The 26060-nt window shown below is 33.4% G+C and overlaps 1 protein-coding gene across 1 annotated transcript in view; it reads right to left on the bottom strand.

Moving 5' to 3' along the window:
- cin (Molybdenum cofactor synthesis protein cinnamon) overlaps positions 1-26060 on the bottom strand; it is a 55337-nt gene that overhangs the window by 21934 nt on the left and 7343 nt on the right. Inside the window, exons 3-9 of the mRNA XM_089246812.1 lie at positions 25248-25326; positions 23683-23743; positions 17323-17415; positions 17149-17243; positions 16094-16160; positions 14745-14843; positions 14617-14647 (exon numbers count right to left, since the gene is read on the bottom strand). Coding sequence (XP_089102938.1) covers positions 14617-14647; positions 14745-14843; positions 16094-16160; positions 17149-17243; positions 17323-17415; positions 23683-23743; positions 25248-25326 — 525 coding nt within the window. The remainder of the gene's footprint in view (positions 1-14616; positions 14648-14744; positions 14844-16093; positions 16161-17148; positions 17244-17322; positions 17416-23682; positions 23744-25247; positions 25327-26060) is intronic.

The raw sequence follows: 26060 nt of genomic DNA, 5'->3' as shown, positions 1-26060 counted from the left end.
CGGTCTTCTCAACGACTGGTCTGTCGAGGGCATCCTGAACCTGGTCACCGTGTAAATGATGTCTCTTCTATTCACTGGTCCCAACACCTCCTCACAGTAAAATCAGAACGGCCTAGTTGACGAGCTACTCGCCGAGCTGACCACCCAGCTTCCATCATCCAGATGATTCTTCCCCTATCAAACTCTGACAACTGCTCATATGGTCTTTGACGGCGGCGTAACGGCATGTCTACCTCAGCATTTCCTTTGCAAACAATTAAATACACTCCAGCAAGCTCTGCTTACCTGTTTTATACTCCAAGGAGAACGAAGTTCAACGCCCTCTAGTGGCATTACTTTGCAATGTGCAATCACGCTGCATTTCTAATCATTTGCATATCTGCCCGACATGTACCTTCAGGCCAACTTTCGTTTCGATCCCACAATTATTTCTTGGTGCGCAAATTTTTATGGCAATGAGTGTACGTAACTATAGCTCATATATGTGTCTCAAGGTTAGAAACTACAGAAAATTAGCCACAGTTGACACATGGCCTAAAGAAACAATAAGATTTTTGTGAGGCACTAGAAAGCCAATGTGTGTGCTGCTGTACAGCCACTGAAATAAAACTTAACCTTTTTCTAAGATGCAAAAATCATCCCATTTACCAGAAAGTACAAGTATATCACTGCAAATACAGTGGAATCTCGATAACTTGACACGTGGATAACTTGACTATCCATATAACTCGACATCTATTATTCTCTTGGTTGGCACAATACTAATTTCAATGTAGGGAAACCTCTCTAACTCAACACACGTTTGGCTTAACTCCGCTTAAGTCGACTTATGATTTTTGTCTCTTTACCACGACTAAAACACAATTGGCCTTGTGTTACCAGTTCTAAGAATTTTTTGACATTGTTCATGGGTATTTGGACAATCCTTTATTTCTTTGTTCTCTATGATGGGTCCCTTTTTGCATTGGGGGCATGCATGTGAAGAATGAATATTTGAAACCTGTTGGCCGGCTTATCATTTTAGTGGAGTTTCCAAAAAAAGGTCTTTCATTCTAAGCTAATGGGGGTAATCGGGAATGAAAGCGATAGGGAGTTGCTCCAAACCAACTTAAACAGGGTTGCAGCATGGGCAAATGAATGGAGCATGATGTTTAGCGTTGATAAGTGCATGGTCGCTCATTTTGGTTCGAACAACCCACGGTTCTCTTACGAGTTGAATGATGTCACTATCCCGGATGCAACTAGGGTCACCGATTTGGGAATTCTCATTGACAAGTGACTTAGGTTTTCTGAACATTGTTCAGCGGTGGTCAAAAAAGAGAATAGAATGCTTGGTCTCATTTTCAAAAAGGTCTCTTCGCGTTCTCCTAAGGTCATTCTTCCGCTTTTTCCGAGGCTTAGTTCGTCCTGGACTGGAGTATGCTGTAAGGTTTTGGAGACCATACCTACAGAGGGACATAGACTTGGTTGAAGGGGTGCAGAGAAGAGCTATGTGTGTCCTTATTGGCACACAGGGCTTGAGTTATGAAGAGAGACTTCATTTTTTGAATATGTTTACAATGGATGAATGCAGGTGTCGAGGAGATATGATCAAAGTGTTCAAAATTTTCAATGGGATGGATAGGATGTACCATGAACTTTTAGTACACCGCCAATCGACTGCTTTTACAAGGGGACACAAGTATCAATTGGTGAAGGACAATTGGCAAGGCTGGGGTGTCGCAGGGAATTTTTCTCTAATAGGGTTGTTAATAAATGGAATAGCTTACCCCCAGAGGTAGTAAATTGTAACACAATTGACACATTTAAAAAGAAATACGATAAACATGTTGGGGTAAATCGAGAAGCTGTCCATTCTTAGAATAAGACAACCATAAGTATTCTTTATGGGCATTGCATAATATTTTATCATGTGTATATATTGTTTATAATTTGTGTTAATTGTATTTTTGAAATATATGACATCCATATTTTTATGGGCATCTTTTTATCAGCCACCTCGTTGGGCATTTTGTCTGTTGTGGTGTTGTATTTGTATATTCTTTTCATTCTCAAAAAAAGTGTGGATATTGTCAACATCCAATAGGGATGAAAATCTTATCTATTGGGAGTTTTGATATTGTCTGTTGCGAAGAATGTTTTTGGTGGAACTCAGTTTTACGATTTCTTGGAAAAGGAGCAAGAGAAAAAGAGCTAAAGTCTGGTTAGACGCTGAATATGTCATTTGGTTTTTATCATGAATATCGACTGCCATGAATACAATGCCTCCACGCATACTTTAACTTTAGAACCAAAAGTTTAAATTTTGAAAAAACTAGAATCGGGTAAAACTCAAAGTGAACTCGCCAAAGAATATGGAGTTGCACGTAACACCATTTCAACATTTGTCAAAAATAAGGAAAAAATTTTGTCAGCAATTGAATCTTCTTAGAAACAAGCAGAAAACGCAGAAGAAAATCAGACTTCAGTGACGTAGAAGAAGCAACTTTTTTGTGGTTCAAATCCACTTGATCTCACTCAATCCCATTATCAGGACCAATAATTCAAGAGAAAGCAAAGGATTTTACAAAAAGTCTCAATCAAGGTGATTTTACTGCAAGCAGTGGACGGTTGATCTGATTCAAAGAGCGCTATCCATGGCATTCTTTTTAGGAAAGTTTGTGGAGAGAGCATATCTGCATCTCAAGAAACTGTTACAAATTGGAAGAATGATATTCTGAAACCAATGATAGAAGGGTATAAAGATGCAGATGCGTTTAATTGTGATGAGACAGGTTTATTTTTTTGTCTAACCGATCGTTTGACAGTTCTTTTGGCTGCAAACTCAGATGGTTCTGAAAAATTGAAACCGTTAGTTATCGAAAAATCAAAAACTTGCAGTGCTTTAAAAATGTTAAAGCTCTTCCTGTGGACTATGATGGCAACAAAAAGGCATGAATGACATCCATAGGCGTAGGCCTAATTTTCTCGAGGGGAGGTTTTCAGATTTTTTTTCCTTCTGAAGGGGGTTTACTTTTTTTTCCCTGAAAAATAACACTATAATCTTGGCTAAAGGGAGGGTTAGAATCCCAAAACCCCCTTTGCGTACGCCAATGATGACATCTGAGATTTTCGAACAATGGTTCAGGAAGTTAGATAGAAAATTTTCAAGTGAGAAAAGAAGTTTTATTTATTTTGGATAATTGCACCGCTCATCCAAAAATAACGGACCTTTCTGCAATAAAATTATGCTTTTTACCTCCTAATTCAACAGCAATTGCACAATCTCTGGATCAAGAAATTATCCTAAGTATGAAGACTTTTTACAGAAAATTACAGACCAAAAACATTTGTGAATTTTTGGATGTTAGAATGGACACAAAACTTTCTATTTTAGATGCTGTTGAAGTGATTGATTCTGCATGGAAGTCAGTCACAAGTGCCATAATTCGGAACTGCTTCTGTCATGTTGGTTTTTGTTGTGAGTCTTTGGAAAACCATAATTTATCCCAAGATTCCTCTCAAATTACGTGTGGAGAAAGCATAAATAATGCTTAATGGGTGCCAAGTTACAGAGAGTCTACTGTATTTACAATATTTTTTCAGGTTATGCATTTTGTTTCAAGCCAGATTTAATTCAGTATCAACCGCTCCATTAAAAGTTCATCACAGGTGCAGATTTATGTTGCTCTTTTTGTTTTGATTCTAGAAGTTTTTAGATAGCAATTTTATTTTCTGTCAAGATTTTGCCCATGTGAGTTACAGCAGCAGTATTGATGTAGCTTCAGGGGCATGGGCAAAATCTTGATAGAAAAAAAATCTTAATCAATCTCCAAAGTAATCTTAAAAGATAATCAACATAAATCTGGATTTAGATTAGCCCTTTTATGTAATTGTCTCCACTTTCTGATTGCAGCTGTTTGAGACTTTGGAGTAGGAAAATTAAGTTTTTTTATTTTATATTTTAAATACATACACAGTCAGACAAAAGTATCAAAATCAAACACAAAACAATACAATATTGACAAAAAACAATGAAGAAAAAAATAAAAAAATAAACACACACTTTGTGACCTGTAGGGATTTTGCAACCCTTTCATCAGGTCTAGATGAGACATTTACTTGAAGTTGACACAATGCAACAGCGTTGGTTATTACCAGGGCCTCGATGTTGATGACATTTGCATTTTTTGGCCTTTTTTCACTTTAAGAGTGTTTTTCAAGTTTTGGTGCATCTTTCAGCATTTTTAGGGTATTTTTGACTTTCCTAAATTTTTTTTCAGAGTATATAAGGTGAAAGAAATTAAATATATGAGTGAACTAATTACATTAAGTAATATTGTCAAAAATATTTATAAAAAGCTTTAATCAAACCGCTATCTAAGCAGTTAATCTATGATTTCAGTCGTGATAAAGAAATCCATTTGAAGCATAAAGCAAAAAGCACACATTAGAAAAAAAATTCTTCATCCAAATGTGGGAACCAGGCAGAAGAGAGCATGTTTACAATTTGACTGCAGTCAGAGTGAAAAATACAACAACAGATTGCATTGGTATATGAACCTCAAAAGTAGTTCACTAAAGATAAGAAGTCAGTTAAGCTGTTCTTCTGCAAGAAAAAATTACCTGAGTGACAGAGATGCCAACATGAAGTAAACATTAGTGGGGCTGAAAGTTGCTCATCGTCCCTTACATATGGGACTAAAGCGCGTATACACAGGAAAGGAGAGGTGCATTGCATTGTTTCTTCAGAAATTATTGTGGGAGGGGGCTCAGCTCCCTTAGAAAAATTATTGAAGGGGGTTCAAATGGCCTCAGCCCCTAGGTTCCGGTGCCTATGGTGAGTGATTGTTTTATTGAAATAATGGACAAAGTAGGATGTACCATAGCAGGCAAAAAACTTTTTTTTGCAATAGATGAAACAACTGATGCTGAAGCCCACTCTATTGCTAATGCCATCATAGGAATTCTCGGGCTGGATCATCCAGGAAAAAGTTTTCTATTAAATTCTGAGTTCTAGATAAAATCAATCATTCCACTTTCTGTCAACTTTTTGACAAAAGCATGAATGTTTTATGGCCAAATGATGTGGAGCACAATAATATTTTACTTTTCTTGACCAATGTACATATATGATAAAAGCAGCGAGAGCGACCCGAAGCTTCCAAAAGCTGTACATGTAATTTGCCTTGCAATGCATAGCATTTGTGAAGAAATTCAATTATGCTATTCGAATGTTGACCATCTTGTTCCCAATGTGGAAAAGGTTTTTGTGAAATCTCCATCATAGAGCTTTTAGAACCAAAGCTCCTACATTAGCCATGCTTCCAAAGCCCGTGATTAAACGATGAGGAACATGGCTAAATGCTTGCATATTATACAGTGAAAATTTTCAAATAGTCAAATCCATACTGAATGAATTTAATAAGAAAGTGCTGCATGCATTAAAATTTCACAAACTTTGTTTTGCCAAGGGACATTGAAGGACAGTTGGAGTACATAAGATCAAACTTCAATATTTTGGTTTCCATTATCCAGCCCTTACAGAAAGAAGACATGAAACTTATTGATGCTCTCCCCTGTATCAATAAAGTCAGCGAGAAGTTATTTAGTGTGCCAAAAAAAAGGCGGCTAGGTCAATCTATTGTAGCAAAATTTGACAGTGATTGAAAAAAACAGTGGACTTACTACCCTCAGAAAACTTTCTGCTGTCTTGATAAAAAAGTACAAAAATTTCGAGATTGAAGAGAAACTAACTCTAACTGAATCAGTTTTTTTCAAATATGCCCCTATAACATCTGTTGATATTGAGAGAAGTTTTTCTGTTGGTATAAGACTTTACTTGCAGACAACATAAGATCTCTAAATTTCGAAAACATGAAAAAACATCTGATATTGAAATGTATTGCAGATGCACATTTTGAATTAATCAAAAACCTTTAAAAATATTTGAATATACATATTAATTTTTATTTATTAAGTAGATAAATACATTTTCTCGGTATACATTTGTATATTTTCGCTTTCAGATTACATATTCTCCATTCAAAAATTACATTTTTTTTATTAGGAACATTTTATTGGCAATTTTTGATGAAATGCAATGTTCATGATGGTGGGGGGAGGGGGGACGAAAGAAAAAATAGACCTTAGACTTCTGAACATAATTAGTTTTCAAGAACTTTGTATTGTTATTCTGATGCATTTTTTGTCAATTTTAGGAATTTCTTTTTTAAGTTTTTAGGGCATTTTTTCAAGTTACCTGGGTATTTTTTTGAAATTTCAGGGCATTTTTATGGTCATTTTTTAGAATTTTTTAGGTCAACAACATTCAGGCTTTGGTTACTACAGTATTTTAGTTGGTTGCGCTCATTAATCTTATCTCAATAATATACAGGATGGAACAGTATTTTTTTTTTATACAATTCAATTTCTTTTTAAATAGTAAATGAAAAAATCTCACTGTATTATATCTGCATAGTTTACGTTTTTTGTGGAATGTTCTTTTGACAATGTCTTTTTGTCTTTTGTAGAGTTTGTAACATTAACTGTATTTTACTGATATGGAAATCGTTGAATATTTTTGGAACTGTACAGGAGTAGATTTTTATTTGTTTTTTTTATTTTAAAGTGTTTTATTTGTTTTTGGGACGTGATATATTTTTATACGTCTAACTGAATTTCTATTTTGGTTTTTTGCCAACCAATCATTATTTCATAATGTAAATTTCACACAATCCTGTACATAGCATTCTATTTTATTTGGGTTAGAAGAATGTCATTTGGGATCTTATTCTATTGCATGTGTTGTTCAGTTGATACACGTTGCTATCGTAATGTACGCCCAATCACAAATTTCATAATTCACAATTGAATATATCCATGCATAAAATACATCTTCGAGGAATTTTTTTATTGACAATATATCTAAGTTTATGTCAAACAGCTGTAAAAATTCTTATTTTTTTAATTACTTTACCACAATGCAATGTTCATTCCAAATGATCTTGTATTATGCCCAAATAATCACACATATTCAGATATTCTATTAATTTCTTGACAGTTATACTGGGTCGATATTTGACAATGGCATGGCTGTGTATTTTAATGCAGATATCTATGTTAGCATTTATGTTTCTGGTTTTTAAACATATGTGTGTATTTAGTTTTTTGTATGTTCAATTTTAGTTTATGTTTGACTAGCCATAAATTAATATTTATCAAGTCCTCTTCTACCTTTTTTACAAGAATTTCTATTTCAGTGTCCTCAAAGTGTAGCACAGTATCACCAGCAAAAGATATCGATTTGCCATTTAGCTTCAATTTACAAAAATCATTGATATAAATTAAAAACAACAATTGTCCTAGAACAGACCCTTGTGGTACGCCTTTTTTGACTGCCTGAAATGTTTTTATTTTTCCATTCATTTTAACAGCCTGTTGCCTATTATAGTAACAGGTTAGAAACCATTTTAACATATTGCCTCTTATTCTTACTATTGATAATTTTCTAGTTAGTATATCCAAGTCCACAAAATCAAAGGCTCTGCTTAAATCTAGAAAGACTGTTATAGAATATTTATTGTTGTTAAATCTATTATTTAATTCAATTGTCATTTCTGTATTTTTATTTTTTTTAGAAAACCATACTAGTTGAGAGCAAAAAAAAAAAAATTAGAAGATAACTGCTTAATTGCTCTTCATACACTTTTCTATAACTTTTAAAAAAAATTGAAGAATCAAAATGGGTCTGTAGTTTCCGAGATCATTCCCATCACCCGTTTTAAAGATGGGATGAAAAATAGAATATTTCAACTTGGGATAGAAAAACCCATTTAATATTGATGATTTGGTAATATTTTTTATTATGTAAAGATGATATTTGGAAATTATTTGAAACATTTTAGGCATTATCTCATCATAGTCAGTAGTCTTATTTTATTTCAGCTTAGAAATAAATTATCATTCGTAACTTGTTTTCATTGAGCTCTGAATAATACATTGAGTTAATAGTTTCTATCAATATTTTGGCCATACCAATGAAACTTCATCAATGCTTTGGAAATTTCATATTAACTAATGGTAGCTGATACCAATTCTACTGAGGGATTGTGGTGCCATACTGGAAAAAAAAAAAAAACAAGCAATCCAAATATAAGCCAACTACCATAGCAGCTGTGGCTGAGATTCAATCCAGGCACATGTCAGAGACTATTGGTTCAATAACTTGATGCATAAAATCCATGATCAAAGCCATGGGTCCAATGTATTCTTCTTCAGCATCAGCACAAATTTTTGCATACAGTTGAAGCATGTCCACACGTAAATTTTGTAAAAAATGTCCTATTTTTATGTAACATTAAATGGTGGATTCAAGGTTTAAATACATAACCAGAAAAGAGAGTAATGAGTAGTGGCCATGTAATCAGGAAAGATGTATAACATTGATTATAACAAGATGATGTCAATTTTGCATTAAAAAATCATGTAATAATTCATGTTTATTGAGGTGTTCCAATTTTTCAAAAAAAGGAAAAAATATTTAAATATTTTATAAAACATTCAATTCACTTTATGCAAATCTTTTGCCCCATATGCTAAAGAAGAATCCCTTAGAAGGTGGAAATGCAAACCACAGCCGAATAGAAAAATTTGAGTTCTAAATTGAGCATTTCATGAGCTGCACTCATAACTTCCTTGGATGTTCTGATTTTTTGAAACACATGGTATGTACAAAAAAATTTTGGATTAAACTTTTGATTTTCTTTGGCTAAGAAGCCATTGTGAGTTTGAGTATCAATTTGATGTTTACCTAATGATAGTGGTTTGCATCGTTAGGTGATGTTAGCCAATACTTAAACTGACAACAGCCTTTTGCACAACAAAAATTATTCATTGGATGATGACCACAGAAATCTAATCAGCTACTTTTGAAAGTCTTGTTTGTTGTGCTATCTATTAAACATCTGTGGCACTAAAACGATCAAAGTTCCCCAGATTTAAAATCTGTTTTCCTTTTGTGGTGAATTACTGTCATTTATGCCTCCATATTTTTTTAGAAACAAAGAGGATGCCATCAAATTTGGTTTCACAATGAGAAATTTCAGATCAAAACATTATGAGTTGATGAAACTAACCCATGCAGTGCCAATGAGTATTATTATATTGTTTACATAATAATCTCTAGTTAATTTTTTAAAGCAGTCGAGCCAGTCAACCTCACTTACTCGAGATTCTGTGTATCAAAGTAGTTTTGCAAATTCTTGCCCTTTTGTACAATCACCAGCTCAGAAAATAATAAATGACGATCCTGAATTTCTCATAATTTCATCAATCTAGGGATCAGAAACCAAATTTAACTGGTGAATTACTTAATGACTTTTTTGCTCACCAAAGATTGACTCAGATGTATGATGCAAGTCTCTTGATATTTCGTCTTGCTATATACAGATATTTCATAACAAAAAACATTTTCACACACACAATTATGCTTTCATAAATTTTTATTGTGAACATTTTGAGAAAAAACCTTCCACTGAGGTCAACCAAAATAGGGGTCACGATCTAGTGGTTGTTGCTGACCACTGCATTAATCTATATAGGTTTCTAGAGGATTTTTGAGACTCAAAAACAAAAGCTGGAATGAGAGTTATAGTTTTAATTTTCATAAAATCTTCAGCTTTTTGTAATCATAAACACCACTTGGTTTGCAGCCATGAACAATCCTTATCAATAAAATTCAAAAGACAAGATATAAGAGTTGTGAAAAACTGAGTATTGTGCATTTTTGTACTGTAACCACTCATGCAGAAGGGACCCACATCCAGTACCTCCAATAATTTGCAGAGGCCGTTGGTAGATATTTTACCAGCTGTGGGGAAAATTTTATTTTTCCACTCCTCCCAAGGTATTATTACATTTAGAAAAGAATTTTTTTTTCAGCATCTACATTAATAATAATACAGCGTGGGTGGAAGGTTCTGGACTCATTTTTTAAAAATTAACAAATACTCAACCATTTCACTGCTACGCTTGTAGCTCCAGCTAGATCTGAACCAGAGTTTCCCAAACTTGCTTGTTCTGCTACCCTCTTTCTTTGGTTTTCATCACACCCCAATTATCTATGTCACTTTTTATATGTTATAGTGAGTTTTTCTTGATACAACACCATCTGTGAGTGCATTTTGGCACTAATTTTTTGAATTTATGAAAAAAAAATCTAGGCTATGATAAGTATTTTAGTGCAAACCGCACTATTTTTATGTCAATTGGATGATTTCTTATTGATTTTTAAAATATGTCCAGGACTTTCCACTCATCCTGTATTACATTACATTTTTATTAAAATTTATTTGGCAACAGTTCACTCCCATTTAAGGTTTCATTATCTCTTTTGATTTAATTTTCCAGAAAAATTTATACTAGGGCATTTTATGCATATACATATAGTGATTAGAGAGAGAATTTTCAAAGAAGAAAAGCAACACAAAATTTAATGTAAGAAAATATATCAATACTGTGTTGAACCTATGCAAGGGACTTGTATGGTATTTGAAAACAAACATCTGATCCAAGAAAAAAAGGATTTATAAAAAAATTATATTTGGGGGAATAATATGAAATAGTCGGGTAATATATAATAAAAGGTTCAAAATGAAGAAAAATGACAAAAATGAGTAATGAGTCTTAATGAGTCTATGACAATGGAAAAAATATTCAATAGTTTGCTTTTATAGTTGTTGATAGTGGTGGGGTCATAGCCTATTTACAAAAGTCACAGACTCAAACTTTCTTCTCTGCCCCCCCCCCCCCCCAACAGTAAGGGTTAAACTACAGAGAACAGCACTCATATTCTTCACAGACTTTTCTTCCTCTTTTACCTTCTTAAACTTTCCATCTTGAAGAGATATTCTAACTCAATTTAAATGATGCATATATAGTAATTCATATATAACCTGACAGTCTTGGAAAAAATAGCATTTATTCAAACCAGGGAGAATCTAGCTGAAAAATGAGCACAGCCCATTAAAATGCAACTCTTGTGATTTACACTGTTCTTAGTTTCATATTATTTTCCCACACATTTCCAATCTTTACATATAAAATAACATGTTCTGCCTGATTTATCATCACTGAGACGAAACTGTGTAAGCTCAGGGACGTAACTAGGCAGTAGCTCTTTTTGTTTACCCTGCAGGAGATTTTTTTTGGGGGGGGGGAAGCAATTTCTTTCTCTGTTGTTGTGCAGTAAGAAATAAAAATAATGGAGGAATCGCCCCCTCTGTCCTCCAATTTTTCTACAAACGAGAGCAAAAGTGTTTTCCTGTGTTGTGGAGAGTATTACAGGAATTGAAGGTGTCTTCTGATGTGGGAAAGATTTTGAGCCAGAGGACTTTCATACCTTTTTTCTCGACTTGTACTACTTTTATTACAAACGCAGAATCGAATCGCCAATACAGTACAGTATTTCGAGGAAAAAAAATGAATGAATTAAAACTTATGATTAGCTGACCATTTTAAATAGGGATCCTGCACCTGCACCTCGTTCCTACCTGTCACACGAGGAGAAACAAAAATGTTCTCACACAAGAAAACCCATGCACTTTAGCACCCCCGATCACTGGTCAGTCTCCCGACTCACTCTACTTTACTACTAGTTCAACCAGGGGTATCTCGATGTGCTCTAGAAGGGCGTCAAATCCAAAGTGAAAGGGCAAAAAAAAAAATTGGAAAAATTATTTGTGCCCACTGTAGGAGGTACGCCAAGTTTGAGGTAGACAGGGCGAAAAAAAAGTATGGGGAAATGATTTCTGCCCCCTCTAGTAGGAGCACCAAATCCAGTCTAAAAGGGTGAAAGAAATTACAGAAAACTATTCCTGCTCACTTTAAGAGGGTCGTTATATCCGAAGTGGAAACAAAAGAAAAAAAAATAGGAAAACTTATTTGTGCCCTCTCTAAGAGGAGCGTTAAGTTCGAGGTGAAAGGGCAAAAAAATGAGAAAATGTTTTCCGCCTGCTCTAGGAGTGCCAAATTCAAGGTAAAAGGCCAAAAGAAATTTGACATGATATGCTATGACATAAAATATCGCTGTTCCTTTGAACGCATCAAAACGAAGCGATTGAAACAAAAGTTTTCTTAATTGGGGAGGTCAGGGGCTCAAAAATAGGTCTCACTAGGGTAGAGATTTTGTCTCGAGCCACCCCTGAATGCAACGTATGTGTGTATATATATGGGAAATTTTAACAAACCATACATATACACAACTAAACATCTTTTCGGAGTTTCATGGATCTTGTTCCAGATACCTGGTGAGTAACAGTAAAGTCCCCTATGAGGCTCCTAGACAGTATCGACAGTATCTCTCTCTGTCTCGGAGGCCTTGGTAAGGTGTGGCCACAATGGGACTCTAATAAAAAGACATTATTTCCATTCAAGAAGGGCCAAAAACCTCAATATAAATTTGATCATACATAAATTCATAAATATAAATGAAAATTTGGTGATCCTAGTTAAATTTTCAATTTTAATTTTTGTTGTATTAGTTTTCCATAAGACTTGTAAGAATTTTAATCCTCTGAAAAAAAGTCATTTTGAAGGTAAGTAATTTCTTTGACGTTAATCTTAAATAAGAATTAAACAAAACCTATTGAATTTTGCTGCTTATAATCCGCAGATGCAAACTTCGCTTTTTTAGTTTGAGAAAAAAAGCACCATGTACACTCCACAGCAGTATATAACCCACATGAGAAAATTTCATTTATCAATATAAAATATAGAGGATTATGCATAACTTTTTTAGACTGTAAGCACAAACATGCGGGTTGCTTCTTTTCACTTTACATACTCTATTTTTAACCTCAGGGATGTTCAGCCCAAACTTCAAGAATTGTGTATTATCGTTGAAATTAAAGCTGAAGTTACTGAGGTTAAAAAGAAATCTACAGAGAGAAAAAAAACAACCCCTTCCCAGTGCCGTCTTAACGCATGGGCCCACCCGGGAGAGGCCTGGAAGCCTCAAGAGTAGAGGGGCCTCACAAAAATGAGATCTAGTTAAAATTTTCTAGAATTTACTAGGTAGGGCCTCAGAAAAACCACTTGGCCCGGGGTCCATGATGCTCTTAAGATGGCCCTGCCCCTTCCCCAGGGCCATAGCGTGCTTTCTCAGGGGCAGTCTTTTCTTGGAGTCTCCTTGAAATGGTTAAGTTAAGCTCAGGAAAAAGAGGAGTTACAAGCCCCCCCCCCCCCCATTCGGCTTGTTGCTTTAGCTGGTGTTTGCCCCTTCTGTTTCTTAGTACTGGGTCTGAAAGGCATAATTTCAAATGAAGTTCACATGAAGTTCAAATGAAGTTTTTTATAAATATGAAAGAAATCATACGGAAATATCACTTTAATTTAACCAATTTTATTATTATCTTAGCCAGTATGTGATGCATGCACTACATGAATTTCACCATAAAACTCAATTAATAAAATAAGTATGAAGATAGTTCCTTTGTGATGAGTATCCTGCATAAATGTGTGACATTTTGCTTTTTTAATCTCTTAATTAAATCAAACTAGTTGGGTTTTTATGCTTGTTTACAAGTTAAATAGCAGCAACCCATTCTAGAAGAAGTTTTCCGACTTCTTCGTCCCTTAATATCCAACCAAGAGGGGGGGAGGCGATAACCACACCAAGAGTCTGATAATATGGCAGAATAAATCTGTCCTGTATTTTACGGAACAGTAATGACTAGCAAAAAATGCTTCCTCTGACACATCACTCTGGATTTGCACTTGGGGGGGGGCTGTTTACTGGTTTTTGCGCCGGGTGCCACTAGGTCTGAGACCGGCCCCGCCACCACATCCACATTGGTTGTGTTGATGAACTTAATTCTCAATTTTATGTAATTAATTATGACCTAATATTTAATCGTTGAATGTTTAATTGTTAATAGTTTAATAAATAGTTGTTAACTTCTTCAAGTTCTTATATTCAATAGTCATACACCACACCGCAAGAGATGGTGACCCAGGATATATTTTAATTCTGGTAGGTTGGTGCACATCTTCATCGTTGTTGCTTTGCTGCATTTGTTTTCCCGATGGGTTTGCCTCATTCTTGTGAATCGCCGAATTTTAATCATGCAAAAAGTCGGTTGTGTTCTGCCACATCAATCGTGTCGTCATTAACCAAGTGAGTGCTTCCGTCCTGCTGTGCTGCAGCCGATTAAGATGATCGTAAGTGCATGTGTGTACATTTTAATTTTTTGTTACTATTACCGCATCGTTCTGCCCCCCCTAAAATATTTGTTGTTAATGCATTATTTTAATGCATAATACACGATTTTATTTGAATTTTTAGATTATTTATATACATATAACATATTTGAATATATTTGCATTTTAATTTATATATAGCACAAATATTTGTTTTTTTCACTGTGATGGCAAAAGATGACGACGAGACTTCTGAATTGGCAAAACTGGATTTTAGACCACCGCCCTTTTGCCGTGTGAATCCAAACCTGTATTTTTACCAGTTGGAATCAAACTAAAGCCAACTTGATTACATTAATAAAATGGACAATAGTAGAAAATTTCGAAGATTATCTTTACAGATATTTTACTGCATAATCTAGCATTGTTAAAGCTTACTTTTAGGATATGTGCAACCACAAGCAGAACTCTGGAAAAGAAAAAATTTAAAATGAATCACAATGTTCAATTTTAGGAAAATAATGGTGCATCAACACCATGCTCAAATTACAAGGAAATATACTTACTTGTAAAACTTGTTGGTGTGTTCTAGCAACTGCATGAAATCTACCTTTGAGTTGATCTATGGCATGAGGAATGACATCAGCTACCTGTTCTAGACATTCCTGGAAATTTTATTAAAAATTGGAGATAAATGGGATATTTTTCACAAATTTTTCTTAATTAAACAGATCTCAAGTATATATATAGGTATATGTATATCACTTATATCTAATTAATGAGAGTTTAATACAGGATTATACCATTCAAAAATATGACTGCTTTTTATTCTAAATTTAAGTAGAAATTCAAAAATATATCATATTCAACTAACCATCTCAGCAGCAATTATGAGACATCTTGCTTAACTCAATGCGTTTCATTTTGGCAATCTCAAGATACCTTGCTTCTTCAAAACCCTCTTATTTCGACAATAATGAGGCAAGGGAGGTGGTTTTTTTTGCAATTGAAAATGTTTTACTTCTTCCCCACCAACCTGTCGATCAATTGCCAGGGGGGGGGGGGCAAGCCAATTTGTTGTTCAAATTTTGATAACAGAACTAGAGAGGCTGTGTTTTAACTGAACCTTTTTTTCTCTTCAGGGTAGTATGAGAATATGTGTAAGAGCATTTTTCTTCCTTTATTTGCTGTTTTCGGAGTTGGGAGAAGGCCCTATCACTTACACATTTTTGCATTTTTCTTGAAAAAAGATGTAAAAAAAAAATTAATATTTGCATTAAATAGGTCAAAAAATAATATAGTGGCATCTAACAAATCAATGTTTTGTTTCGAACAACATAGACATCTCAGAGAGGTAAGATTGAAGCATTCAAGATTTCCAAAAATATTCAAATTCAAATGCTTCATCTTGTGACATAAGTTTTGGTTGGTTAGGGACAATTACAGGTTGTGTCACAGGGAGTTTTTTCTAACCGAGGAGTTAATGCATGGAATAGCTGACTTTCTGTTGTTGTGAATTCCCTGACAATAGACACCTTTTCAAGAAAATATGATACGCTTGATTGGAGTAATTGAGAAGCTATCTATACTTAAATGAATGGAAACCATACTTTTATGGGCAATGTATTATATCTTCAATTATTTTAGTTTATTTTTCTAAATTATTACTAACTTTGGGTTGTTTAATTTAGGACAAAACAATCATATTTTTATGGGATTAAAAAAAATGCAATCGTCACTTATTTTCAAGTAAGATCTGTCTAGGAAATTTGTTAGTGTTAATAGGATTCAAACCCAGAATTTTCATGTTTGCAAAGAAATTTGGTACACACCAATTAATTTATCAAAGCTAAAGAGTGCTTTAAATAGGCAAACTTTATTCATACTTATCATTTCAATTACAATTTAACAATACCTGTGATCCCTTCACACTTCCCGGCAAATTGAGTATCAAAGTCTGTCCCCTGATCCCACAAGTGGATCTGTGGGGAAAAAAACATAATTCAGTGAATGAGGGCTGAAGAAAATTTCCTCATAAAATCACTGAAGCTAAAAAAGAAATATTTTGCTCCCTGAATGAATAGGGGGAAAAAAATGAACAAAAAAACACAGTATAGAACCTCTTATATTCACAACTAAAATCACTTTTATACATGCATATTCAAAGGTTCACGTGGGCTTCACCATCAATGAACAAAGAGATTGCAAAAATAATTTGCTAGCTAATTTTTTTAAATTTAAATGTGAGCTTGCAGAAATAATATCACTTTGGGCCTTTATCTGTTCTCAAGCTTGCTTGTGCTTGGTAAGCCAAAAGTCTGTTCTTTTTGGGGTGTTTATAATCCTTCTGAAATTTCGGTCACGTATGATTGAAAACCCTGTTGAAGAAAAAAAAGTTGTTTCTTTTTACCCACCTCTGCATTCTTTTTATCTTTTCTCCCTCGTTACGGTTTGACAATTAAAAAATATACTATAATATACATAGGGAGAGTGGGAGAAAGAATGGAAACCTTTGCTTTCTTCTCATCTTTTTCCTTTTATTTCCCATGTGTACACCATTATAGCAGTTCTCGAGATTTGTCTCTGTTAGTTCAACTACAAGTCATCCAAATTTGTTGCTAAAAACCTGTATGTAAAAGGGTTGAGGTCACAAAACTTGTTCTTTACTATCCCTGAACACCTGAAAAGGACCTGAACCTATTGCTGTATGTCTTGGAATTAGGATTAATATATTGTGAAATCTTGAAATAAGAAGTACAACCATTTCTCCTTCCTTAGCTCAAATAAAACAAATGAATAAACTAATAATAATAAAATAAGAAGAAATCTCATCACAGTTGACTATGCTTTTATTAATTTGAAAAGTGATTAAAGCAATTATCATGCATTAAGGATAAATTATTTTTTCATAATAAATAAATTTCTCCTAAAATTAAAAAAAAAGTTAACTAATGGTTCTATAAGACATACCGTGAAAGAATAGACAATGAAGTTTTCTTCTGACAACCTATGATCATAGCAGCCGCAATAGACTGAGCTTCCCTTTCAATTACAGCTTTTGTAGCCTATGAAAAATCATATATGATTGACTAGATTTTAGTTTTAATCTTATTAGATGTTTAAAGTTATTTAAAAAAAACCAACCTCGGGAGACACATCTCTTGCAGAAAAGCCAGTTCCTCCAACTGTTAAAATTAAATCCAACCTTTTTTCATCAGCCCATTGTTTCAAAATAGCCTGAAAAAATTGTTTCACAACATTATCTAACAAATGCAAGTGAAAAAAATAATAATTAAGTGATATAAAATCATAAGTACAATAGAGTAGACAGTTTGGAAAATGATGCACCTGTGGATAGTTCAAACACATAATGCATGAGCACAGCATAAGACACATAGTCAAATCCTACTCAAGTTGCAAATTTGTGTGAACTCAGAAAATGAAATGTAATTACATATTTTTTTTTAAATAACACTGACTCCTGATGAAAAAATATCCTGAGAGAGTCCCAACTTTTTAGCAGTAAAGTTACATTGATATTTTTAAGTTATAGCTGGTAGCTTACAATTTTTTTTGAAACTAATATTTTTACTGATCTTTCGTGTAGCTTTCATGTAGGTAAAGAAGGTTCCAGTCAACCAAAAAATGCAATCAGAGCTTACGTTTGAGCAGCAATGTGGAGTTTTGAATTTTGAAGAAACAGAACTGTAGCACATAACATGCATGGCAAATGGCATCTACTTTGAATTGCTCAGTGAAGCTGAAAATATGGTTCAAGGTTTGACAATATGTAGTGTTATCAATTTATCTCTCTTGTAGCATCAAGACCATCAGTGCACATTTCTAAAACTGGGGAAGCAGTGTGAACAACTGTTTAGAAACAATCATCTTAAAAGGCAGCTCATTGCTATGATATGGGTTTACAAAAACCTCTCACACTATGACAAATGTTTTTTAACAACAGAAACTATCTGGGAAAAATTGAAGAAAGAACCTGAGCAAAAAAAAGTATCTAAATGTTAAGTATAGTTCATATTTTGTTACAAAAAAGTCCTCCTTTTGACCCTTAACACTAGAAAGACGGATCGCGAGAGTATACCTAGAAAGACGGGATGGGGCAAAATGACCCCCATAGTTTTTTTGCAATTTTCAGATACCTTAATGTTTCAAATCACAGTATATCATTTTTAATATATAAATAGAGTTATAACACAAAAAACAAAGGGTGAAACCTACTAGAGATGTACCTACTAAAGTGCTACTAGAGATGAAACAGGCAGGAAACAGGCATGTTGGGCTTCCGGAGATGAAGAGGATATGGATGAACCATTGGAAAAAATGCAAAAGATGCTCGAGGCATTTAAATATCAAATGCAAAAGACCATGGATCTAGTAGTAAATAAAATCACTCAAAAACAAGATCAACTTACCAAAGAGGTCCAGGAGGTTGTGAAAGCAATAGAATTCCAATCAAAATCAATGGAGGATGTAGGAAAAAAAATTGAAAATATTCAAAAAACAGTTGAACAGATTAATTCTGATGTTAAAAAAACAAAAATAGAAAATGAAAAGTTGAGAATGGAAGTAAGGGATTTGAGACAAAGAATGAATGATATGGAAACAAGAAGTAGGAGAAATAATATAGAGATAAATGGAATCCCAGAAACAAAGCAAGAAAATATAAATGAAATGATGAAAACAATCCTGGGAATACAAGAAACAACAGAGATAGAAAAAGCCCACAGAGTGCCTTCGAGAAACACTAGTAAACCGAAGCCAATCATTGTTAGGTTCCATAATGAAAGGTCAAGGAATCTCTGGATGGAAAAAGCCAAGCGACAAGATAGTCTACCAGCTGACAAAATAAATCCAGATTTTCAGGATGACAGAGTATACATCAATGAACACCTAACACCAGAAAATACAAAACTGTTCTACGAAGCAAGGCAAGCCAAAAAAAGACTTGGTTATAAATTCGCTTGGGCAAAAGATGGAAAGATTTTCCTTCGGGGAGATGAGAAATCGAAAACACTAAGAATATATGCAGAAGATCAACTACAGAGACTGAACCTAATCTCAAATGACAATGGAAATTGAAGAAACTGATGAAACGGATATGATAGAGGATCAACGGCCTCTGGAAGAAATTCAAGAAGTGAGAAAGGTGATAAGGTGTCATAACATAAGAAATAGAACACTTACATTTTTAATAATCAACATACAGAGCCTTAGAACGAACTTTAACAATCTTTTGATTTTTCTAAGAACACTAGATGAAAAAATTGACATAATTTGTTTGAGTGAAATATGTATAGATGAGAATGAAGAATTCAATTACTATATATCAAATTATGAACATCTCAATGATTATTACTGTTACACAAATTCTAGAAGTTACAATAGATCAGGGGGAGTAATTATGTATATAAATAAAAAAATTAAATCAACACAAAAAAAACATACTAATTTCACTACAGCAGAAGATTTGTTTATACACCTCACAGAATATGACATTAATATTTTGCTTTTGTATCGTTCACACGCATACACAATTACACAATTTAATGAAGAATTAGAAATAAATATGAAAAAATTGAAAAGCAACATATTAATTGTTGGCGATATCACCATTGATCTATATAGTAAAACTAATGGAACATCACAATATTTAGACATAATGGACTTAAATGGATTCAAACCACTACACAAAAAAATAACACGAGAAACAAAGGAAAGTCACACATGCATAGATCACGTCTTTTATAGAACAAGAGGAAATACTTCACAAAACTTCACAGTATTTAACACTAATATCACTGACCACTACCCAATATTAGGAAATATAACCTTCCTAGAAAAACAGGAAGAGAATTTGAACGATGAAAATGATGAAATAACGAAAATAGATTATATAAGGTTTGAACAATTCATATCAAAAATAAATTTCAATTGCATACCAGAAAATGATTCAGTACAAAATAAATACAGACATCTCTTGGATATAATAACATTAAATACTAATCTCTGGACTAAAGTTTCAAAAAATTACCCTAAGAAAAATAAAAAACAATGGATAACTAAGGAAATACTTGACAGAATAAACCTGAAGGAAAAGCTATATAAAAAACAAAAAAAATCCACACATAACCTTATATGAGAACGAGTACAAAAGTTATAATAAAAATTTGAAAATTTATATAAAAAAGGTAAAACAAGAATAATTCCAGAGGAACTTTAACGCTTGTGAAAAGAATAAACGATTGCAATGGCAATTTATTAGAAGAAATGTATTAAATAAAGATTTGAAAAAAAATATATTACCAAATTTTGAAAATCCAACAGACCTTGCAAATAAATTTAATCAAGAATTTATCACAAGAAATATAAATGATGATGAGGAAAACGCAGATAATTGTATTTGTATAGAACAAGAAGGTTCCTCAAGCACATCAATAAATTCCATGTTCTACCTCGAAACTGAAAGTCATATACTGAGACAAATTGTGGCAGAAATTAAAGAAAATAAAGCAAGTGGCTACGATCGAATTACACCTAAAATGATGAAAATTATCTCTCACTACCATATAGATGTATTAAAGGATTTAGTGGATTCCTCAATAACAAATGGCGTATTTTATTCTGAACTAAAAAATTCCCTCGTGCATCCTATATTTAAAACTGGAGATTCCAATGATACTAACAACTATAGACCTATCTCGATTCTCCCGATTTTTTCAAAAATTCTAGAAAAGTGTATGAAATACCAACTTCTCAATTTCCTGAATCATCAAAAACTCTTTTCAGCCAATCAATATGGGCTTGATAAACAATGGAATAAATAAAAATAAATATTCAATAATAGTTTTTTTGGACCTAAAACGAGCATTTGATTATGTGGACCTAAACATTTTAACAGAGAAATTATATTCAGCCGGTATAAGAGGAAATATCTTAGAATGGTTTAAATCATACTACTACACTAGACGACAAGCTGTCATAATAGAGAAAAAAATTAGCAATTTTCAAGAAGTTAAAAAAGGCGTCCCACAGGGCTTGGTCTTAGGGCCGATACTATTTTTAATTTACATAAATGAACTGAGTAAACTAAATCTAAATGGTAACATTAAATATCTTTTGCAGATGACACAGTTTTATATGTTGAGGATACAGTTTTATATGTTGAGGATACAGAAACAGATAGTTTGGTTAAAAGAACAGAGAAAGACCTAACAAAAATAAATCACTGGCTAATTAAACACAAATTAAAAATAAATACACAAAAAACTAAATTTATGTGCACGAAAAAAAGAAATATAAATGAAAGTACAGAAATTCCCGTAAAATTACACACTCACTGCCAATCTCAAACTATATCAGTATGCAATTGTGAAGAAATAGGTAGAGTGTTCAATTATGAATACTTAGGAATAATTATACAAGATAACCTAAAATGGAACATACATAGTGAAAAAATGTTAAAAAAACTCAGAATGTATTCAGGAGTGATTTATAAAATTAAATACATAGTTGATAATAACTTCTTGAAAGATATCTTCTATGTGTGGGTTTATTCAAATATAAATTACGGAATATGTGTCTGGGGAGGATACTTACAAATAGTAATAAAAATACAGATTACAATGTCTTTATTATGATCAAAAACACAGATATTAATGCAGCACTTTGAAATAAATTATTGCACCAATGCATATTAATTATGTACTAAAATACATCTAACGAAGGAAAGAGCTGTTGCTGAGGGACAAAATCATGTAATTAAAATCATATAGGCCTGCTGGAAGGACTTCATAGTCCCTTGGGGCTACATAGTGTATGTATTATATGTGTGTGTGTGTTTTGTGTCGTGTAACATATGTTTGTATTTGTATATTGTATTATATATTTGTATATTGTAATTTGCTGTTTGTTCGTTTTAATTAAAATTAAAAAAAATAATAATAAAAAAATAAAAAAATAAAAAAACCACTGATCTGTTAATATATTTTGTTTTTATCTAGCACTCAAAGCATTCGTACAAATCACCTCTTTCAATGCACATTTGCCGTACACTGGTTTTTTGCATTGCGTACAAGATTGAAGTGTTTTATTGAGTGTGCAGTTCCTTCTCACTCAGCATTTCTGTCATTTTTTGTCTCCATCAATACGTTTTTTTGCAAATTATCACATTTTCAATTGTATTTTACAAGTTAAAATACTCAGCACGGAGTTCTTCACATAACTGCAACATGTAAGTTCTCAGAGTGATTTTTTTCCTGTCACTGCATTTATCGCTGACATATCCAAAATGTTAGAAAATACATGTATTGGCCAGCGACGATTTCCAGTCTTGGTCGTGTATAATCGCACCATTTGATCGATGTCGACTCCATATTAAGTTTCGTTATTATAGGCAACTGTTTCTGAGGTCTTTTTTTTTTGACAAGGTATCATTTCTCACGATTTTACGTTTCTGATTTCTCAATGGCATTCTATTTTGTACCAACTGATGCACCATTGGAGAAATAATTTCATTTTGATTCAAATCTTCGTCATCAGAACTGCTACTTGCTTCTCCACAGTTTGGCATAGGATAGATCTCATGCTCTCCTGCACTTTCATCATCACTGCTTCTAGAATTTCTCTCATCTAATCTTTGCAACTCCTGGAGAATTTCTTCTTCAGTAAAAATACGTTTTCTCGCCATTTCTAAACTGTTCGAAATGATCACGTGCACTCACATTTTCTACGTCAAAGGCAAACAATTCATCGGATAATATGGAAAGAATGCTTGACAAAAACCAGAAATTACACACCTGCTGACGGACACTTGCAGATAAGAATGGTAGGAAAAGAAAGGTCACACAGAAGGTCAAATGCAAAAAAAGACTTTCAGAAGGATTATAACCTATTTAGAAATCAGTTGTGACGATAGCAGTAGTATTTACTGCATAATGTGTGCTAGGATATAAGGAAGGGTCATAATGACCCCCTTCCGTCTTTCTAGGTATATCCACTCGCATCTTCGTCGTTAAAAAAGATAACAAAAAAAAGCTTTGGTATACAATAAGAACATGCTAATTCAGGAAAAGTCGAAAAATTTCAGGTCGTTCGGTTTATTTTTAGCAGAGATATGCAAGCTTAAACAGCGTGCAATGTCATAAAGACCCCCGTTCGTCTTTCTAGTGTTAAGCTGTACAAATAGTCAGCAATATACCTTTCTATAAGTGAAAGAAATTGTTTTTTCCAACCATCAAAATAATCAACAAGCAATTCAACAATCTGTTTAGCTCATCATCTATTCTGATGGGAGCAGTTTGAGAGTTGAAAAAAGTATTTTTTCATATTATACTAGAGGAAAAACAACTGTGACAAAAGAAAGTATTTTAACTAATTAATGCTATATACATAAGAAAAACTTGAGCATTAGTATTTTTTAAAACTTTTTCATTCAAAATAAATTTCATTCAAAATCAATTTATGAATAATATGAATAAAAATACTTACTTGTATGTCATGAAGCTCATCAGGAACAACAGCAGTGGTTATTGCTTCAACATTGAAATTTCTGTAAATCACAAGACCACACATATTAAATACAAGACCATATAAATTACAAGACATTATATTATTATTGTGTTTATTTTAAAGTGCATGGGGCTTTTAATATGATCAAATCAGGACTACAGGTTTTTTGGTAACAGTAACTGACTAATAACTATATTTAAATAAAACCAAGATGCAAATAAGATGATCATGCATCTCATTTTGTCTCTTTCCAAAATATATCTTCGCATCAGTCAGATGTTAAAATTAAACTATTTGTATGGATAGCGGAGAGTGACATCATCTTCGGATAAGTCGCCATCTGATGTCATTGCCAGCAATTGTGAGTTCTGGCCTGAATTAGGTTTGATCGTTCATGTACAGTCCTGTTCAGCGCACACGAACTTCAAGGAAAAATTGAGATATTCATTGCCTTCGTGGTCTAGTGCGCTCGCCCGGCAAGAGAGAGAAGACATGGGTTCGATTCCCTGCAAAGGAAGTAGAATTTTCTCTCTTTCCTAAATATCTTTTCATATCAGCCAGCTGTTAAAAACCTTCATATGGATAGCCGAGAGTGACATCATCCTCAGACCTTCTATATAGTCTGCAGGTTGATAATAACTTGTAGGCAGGTGCAGATAGAGTGTGGTGTCTTAAAAAAGGTGATTAATTGTGAAGGTTTGCAGGATCGTCCTGTATTTCACGTGACAGACCAATTCTCTCCATATTATCAGGATTTTGGAGAACCCATCGCCCTCTGAATTGTTGCCTGCCTGGGATAGGAGAGATTTCGGCACAACTTCAGCTTCAAATACATGAAAAAAATTGATAATATAAATCGAAATCATCATAACAACGGTTTTCCATGTTGTAACATACATACTATCCATATTTTTCACAAGTGACAACATTAGATTGATAACATTATTTCATGATTTCAATAAGTGGTGTCTATTCTATCACTCTTCTAGTACAGGTTATGATGAAAGCTTAGTCCATGAATTTATGAACATTCAACATGAACACATTTTTGCATTCATACCAATTATATATAGTTATGCTCAAACAGTGCCTTACAGGGCTCTAGAGTTAGTTTTAACTCTTTCTACAAATAAAGCAATTCAAGCTTTATATGAAGGCTTTAATCAAGGACTTTATGTACCTTTTTAAGACCTGGTGTCCACACAAATGAGAGGTGGTTTTTTTCTAGCTTTAGATATTATTTTTTAACCTGTGGGAGATCAGCCCTGGCTTCGACGATAAACGATAAAGCACCCATATTCCTTAAAGTCAGGACCGAACTCCCTGAGGTTAAAAAAACATCTACAGCGAGAAAAAGCACCCCTTCCCCCATTTATGCATATAAGTTCTGAAAAAGTTGGGTATTGCTATTTTTTTATTTAGATTTTAACCATTTAAGGGTTTAAATGGTTAAAATTTAATTAAGGGTTTTTTTCATTTTAAGTCGGTATCATGCATACATTTTATAAGAACTTCTTAAAAGTTGAAATTGTTAACCTGCTTACAATTTTCCAACAGTCAAAAGCTTAGCGATGTTGGGACCACTTTTATCTTCTTTTTCTTTACGATAACAAGAATCACTAACTGCAATGTTTTATAAAGAAAATCAATATAAAGGCATATTATGTAATAATCCAACAAATAATTAGATCTTATTTATAATTTATACCAGTGGTTCTCAAACTTTTGTCACCTGCCACCCCCTTACTCAATTCATGGTTCATCTGAAACTCCACAGAATAGTACCACACACACAAATATAAATGAACCACATCAAAGCATGAATAGGCATATAAATCAATGTCTCCAGCTTGCTGCGATGCCACTGACAAAGGTTGGCAACTCCCCTGGTGCACACTTTGAGAAACACTGCTTTATACAGTACTTATCTTACCAAATTATTCTACACCTTAAAGTCAAACTTACTTGATACAAGATCATAGCTAATACAGTATTTCTAAAACTGTCTTTGTATTGCTATTTGACTGGATTTGAAATTTCATACTTTTTGGAAATGCAATTAAATTGAGCAAATTTTTTTGGACTTCCTGTGAGTAAACTTTTTCAAACAAACTTAATCTGCCAAAACCAGTAAATTTTTTATGAACCAGTGAAGTTTTTGTCAGTATACAATAATTACACATGCTATAAAAAGAAATTTTAATAAATATGTCTTTTGTAAGAATCATAAGATACATTTCTAGATATAAATGCATGGGCTTACCCAATCATGGCCCGGGGATTGTTGGTGCATCAGGACCCTCTGGCAGAATTCATTGCATATTTGAAACAATTTGCACATTCATGCAAACCGGGCA

Source organism: Pholcus phalangioides, unplaced genomic scaffold (genome assembly GCF_987345545.1).
Source record: "Pholcus phalangioides strain wild (caught in Gottingen) unplaced genomic scaffold, Ppha-v1.0 ptg000017l_1, whole genome shotgun sequence".
Classification (NCBI taxonomy): domain Eukaryota; kingdom Metazoa; phylum Arthropoda; class Arachnida; order Araneae; family Pholcidae; genus Pholcus; species Pholcus phalangioides.
This window is presented reverse-complemented; position numbering and strand designations above follow the sequence as displayed.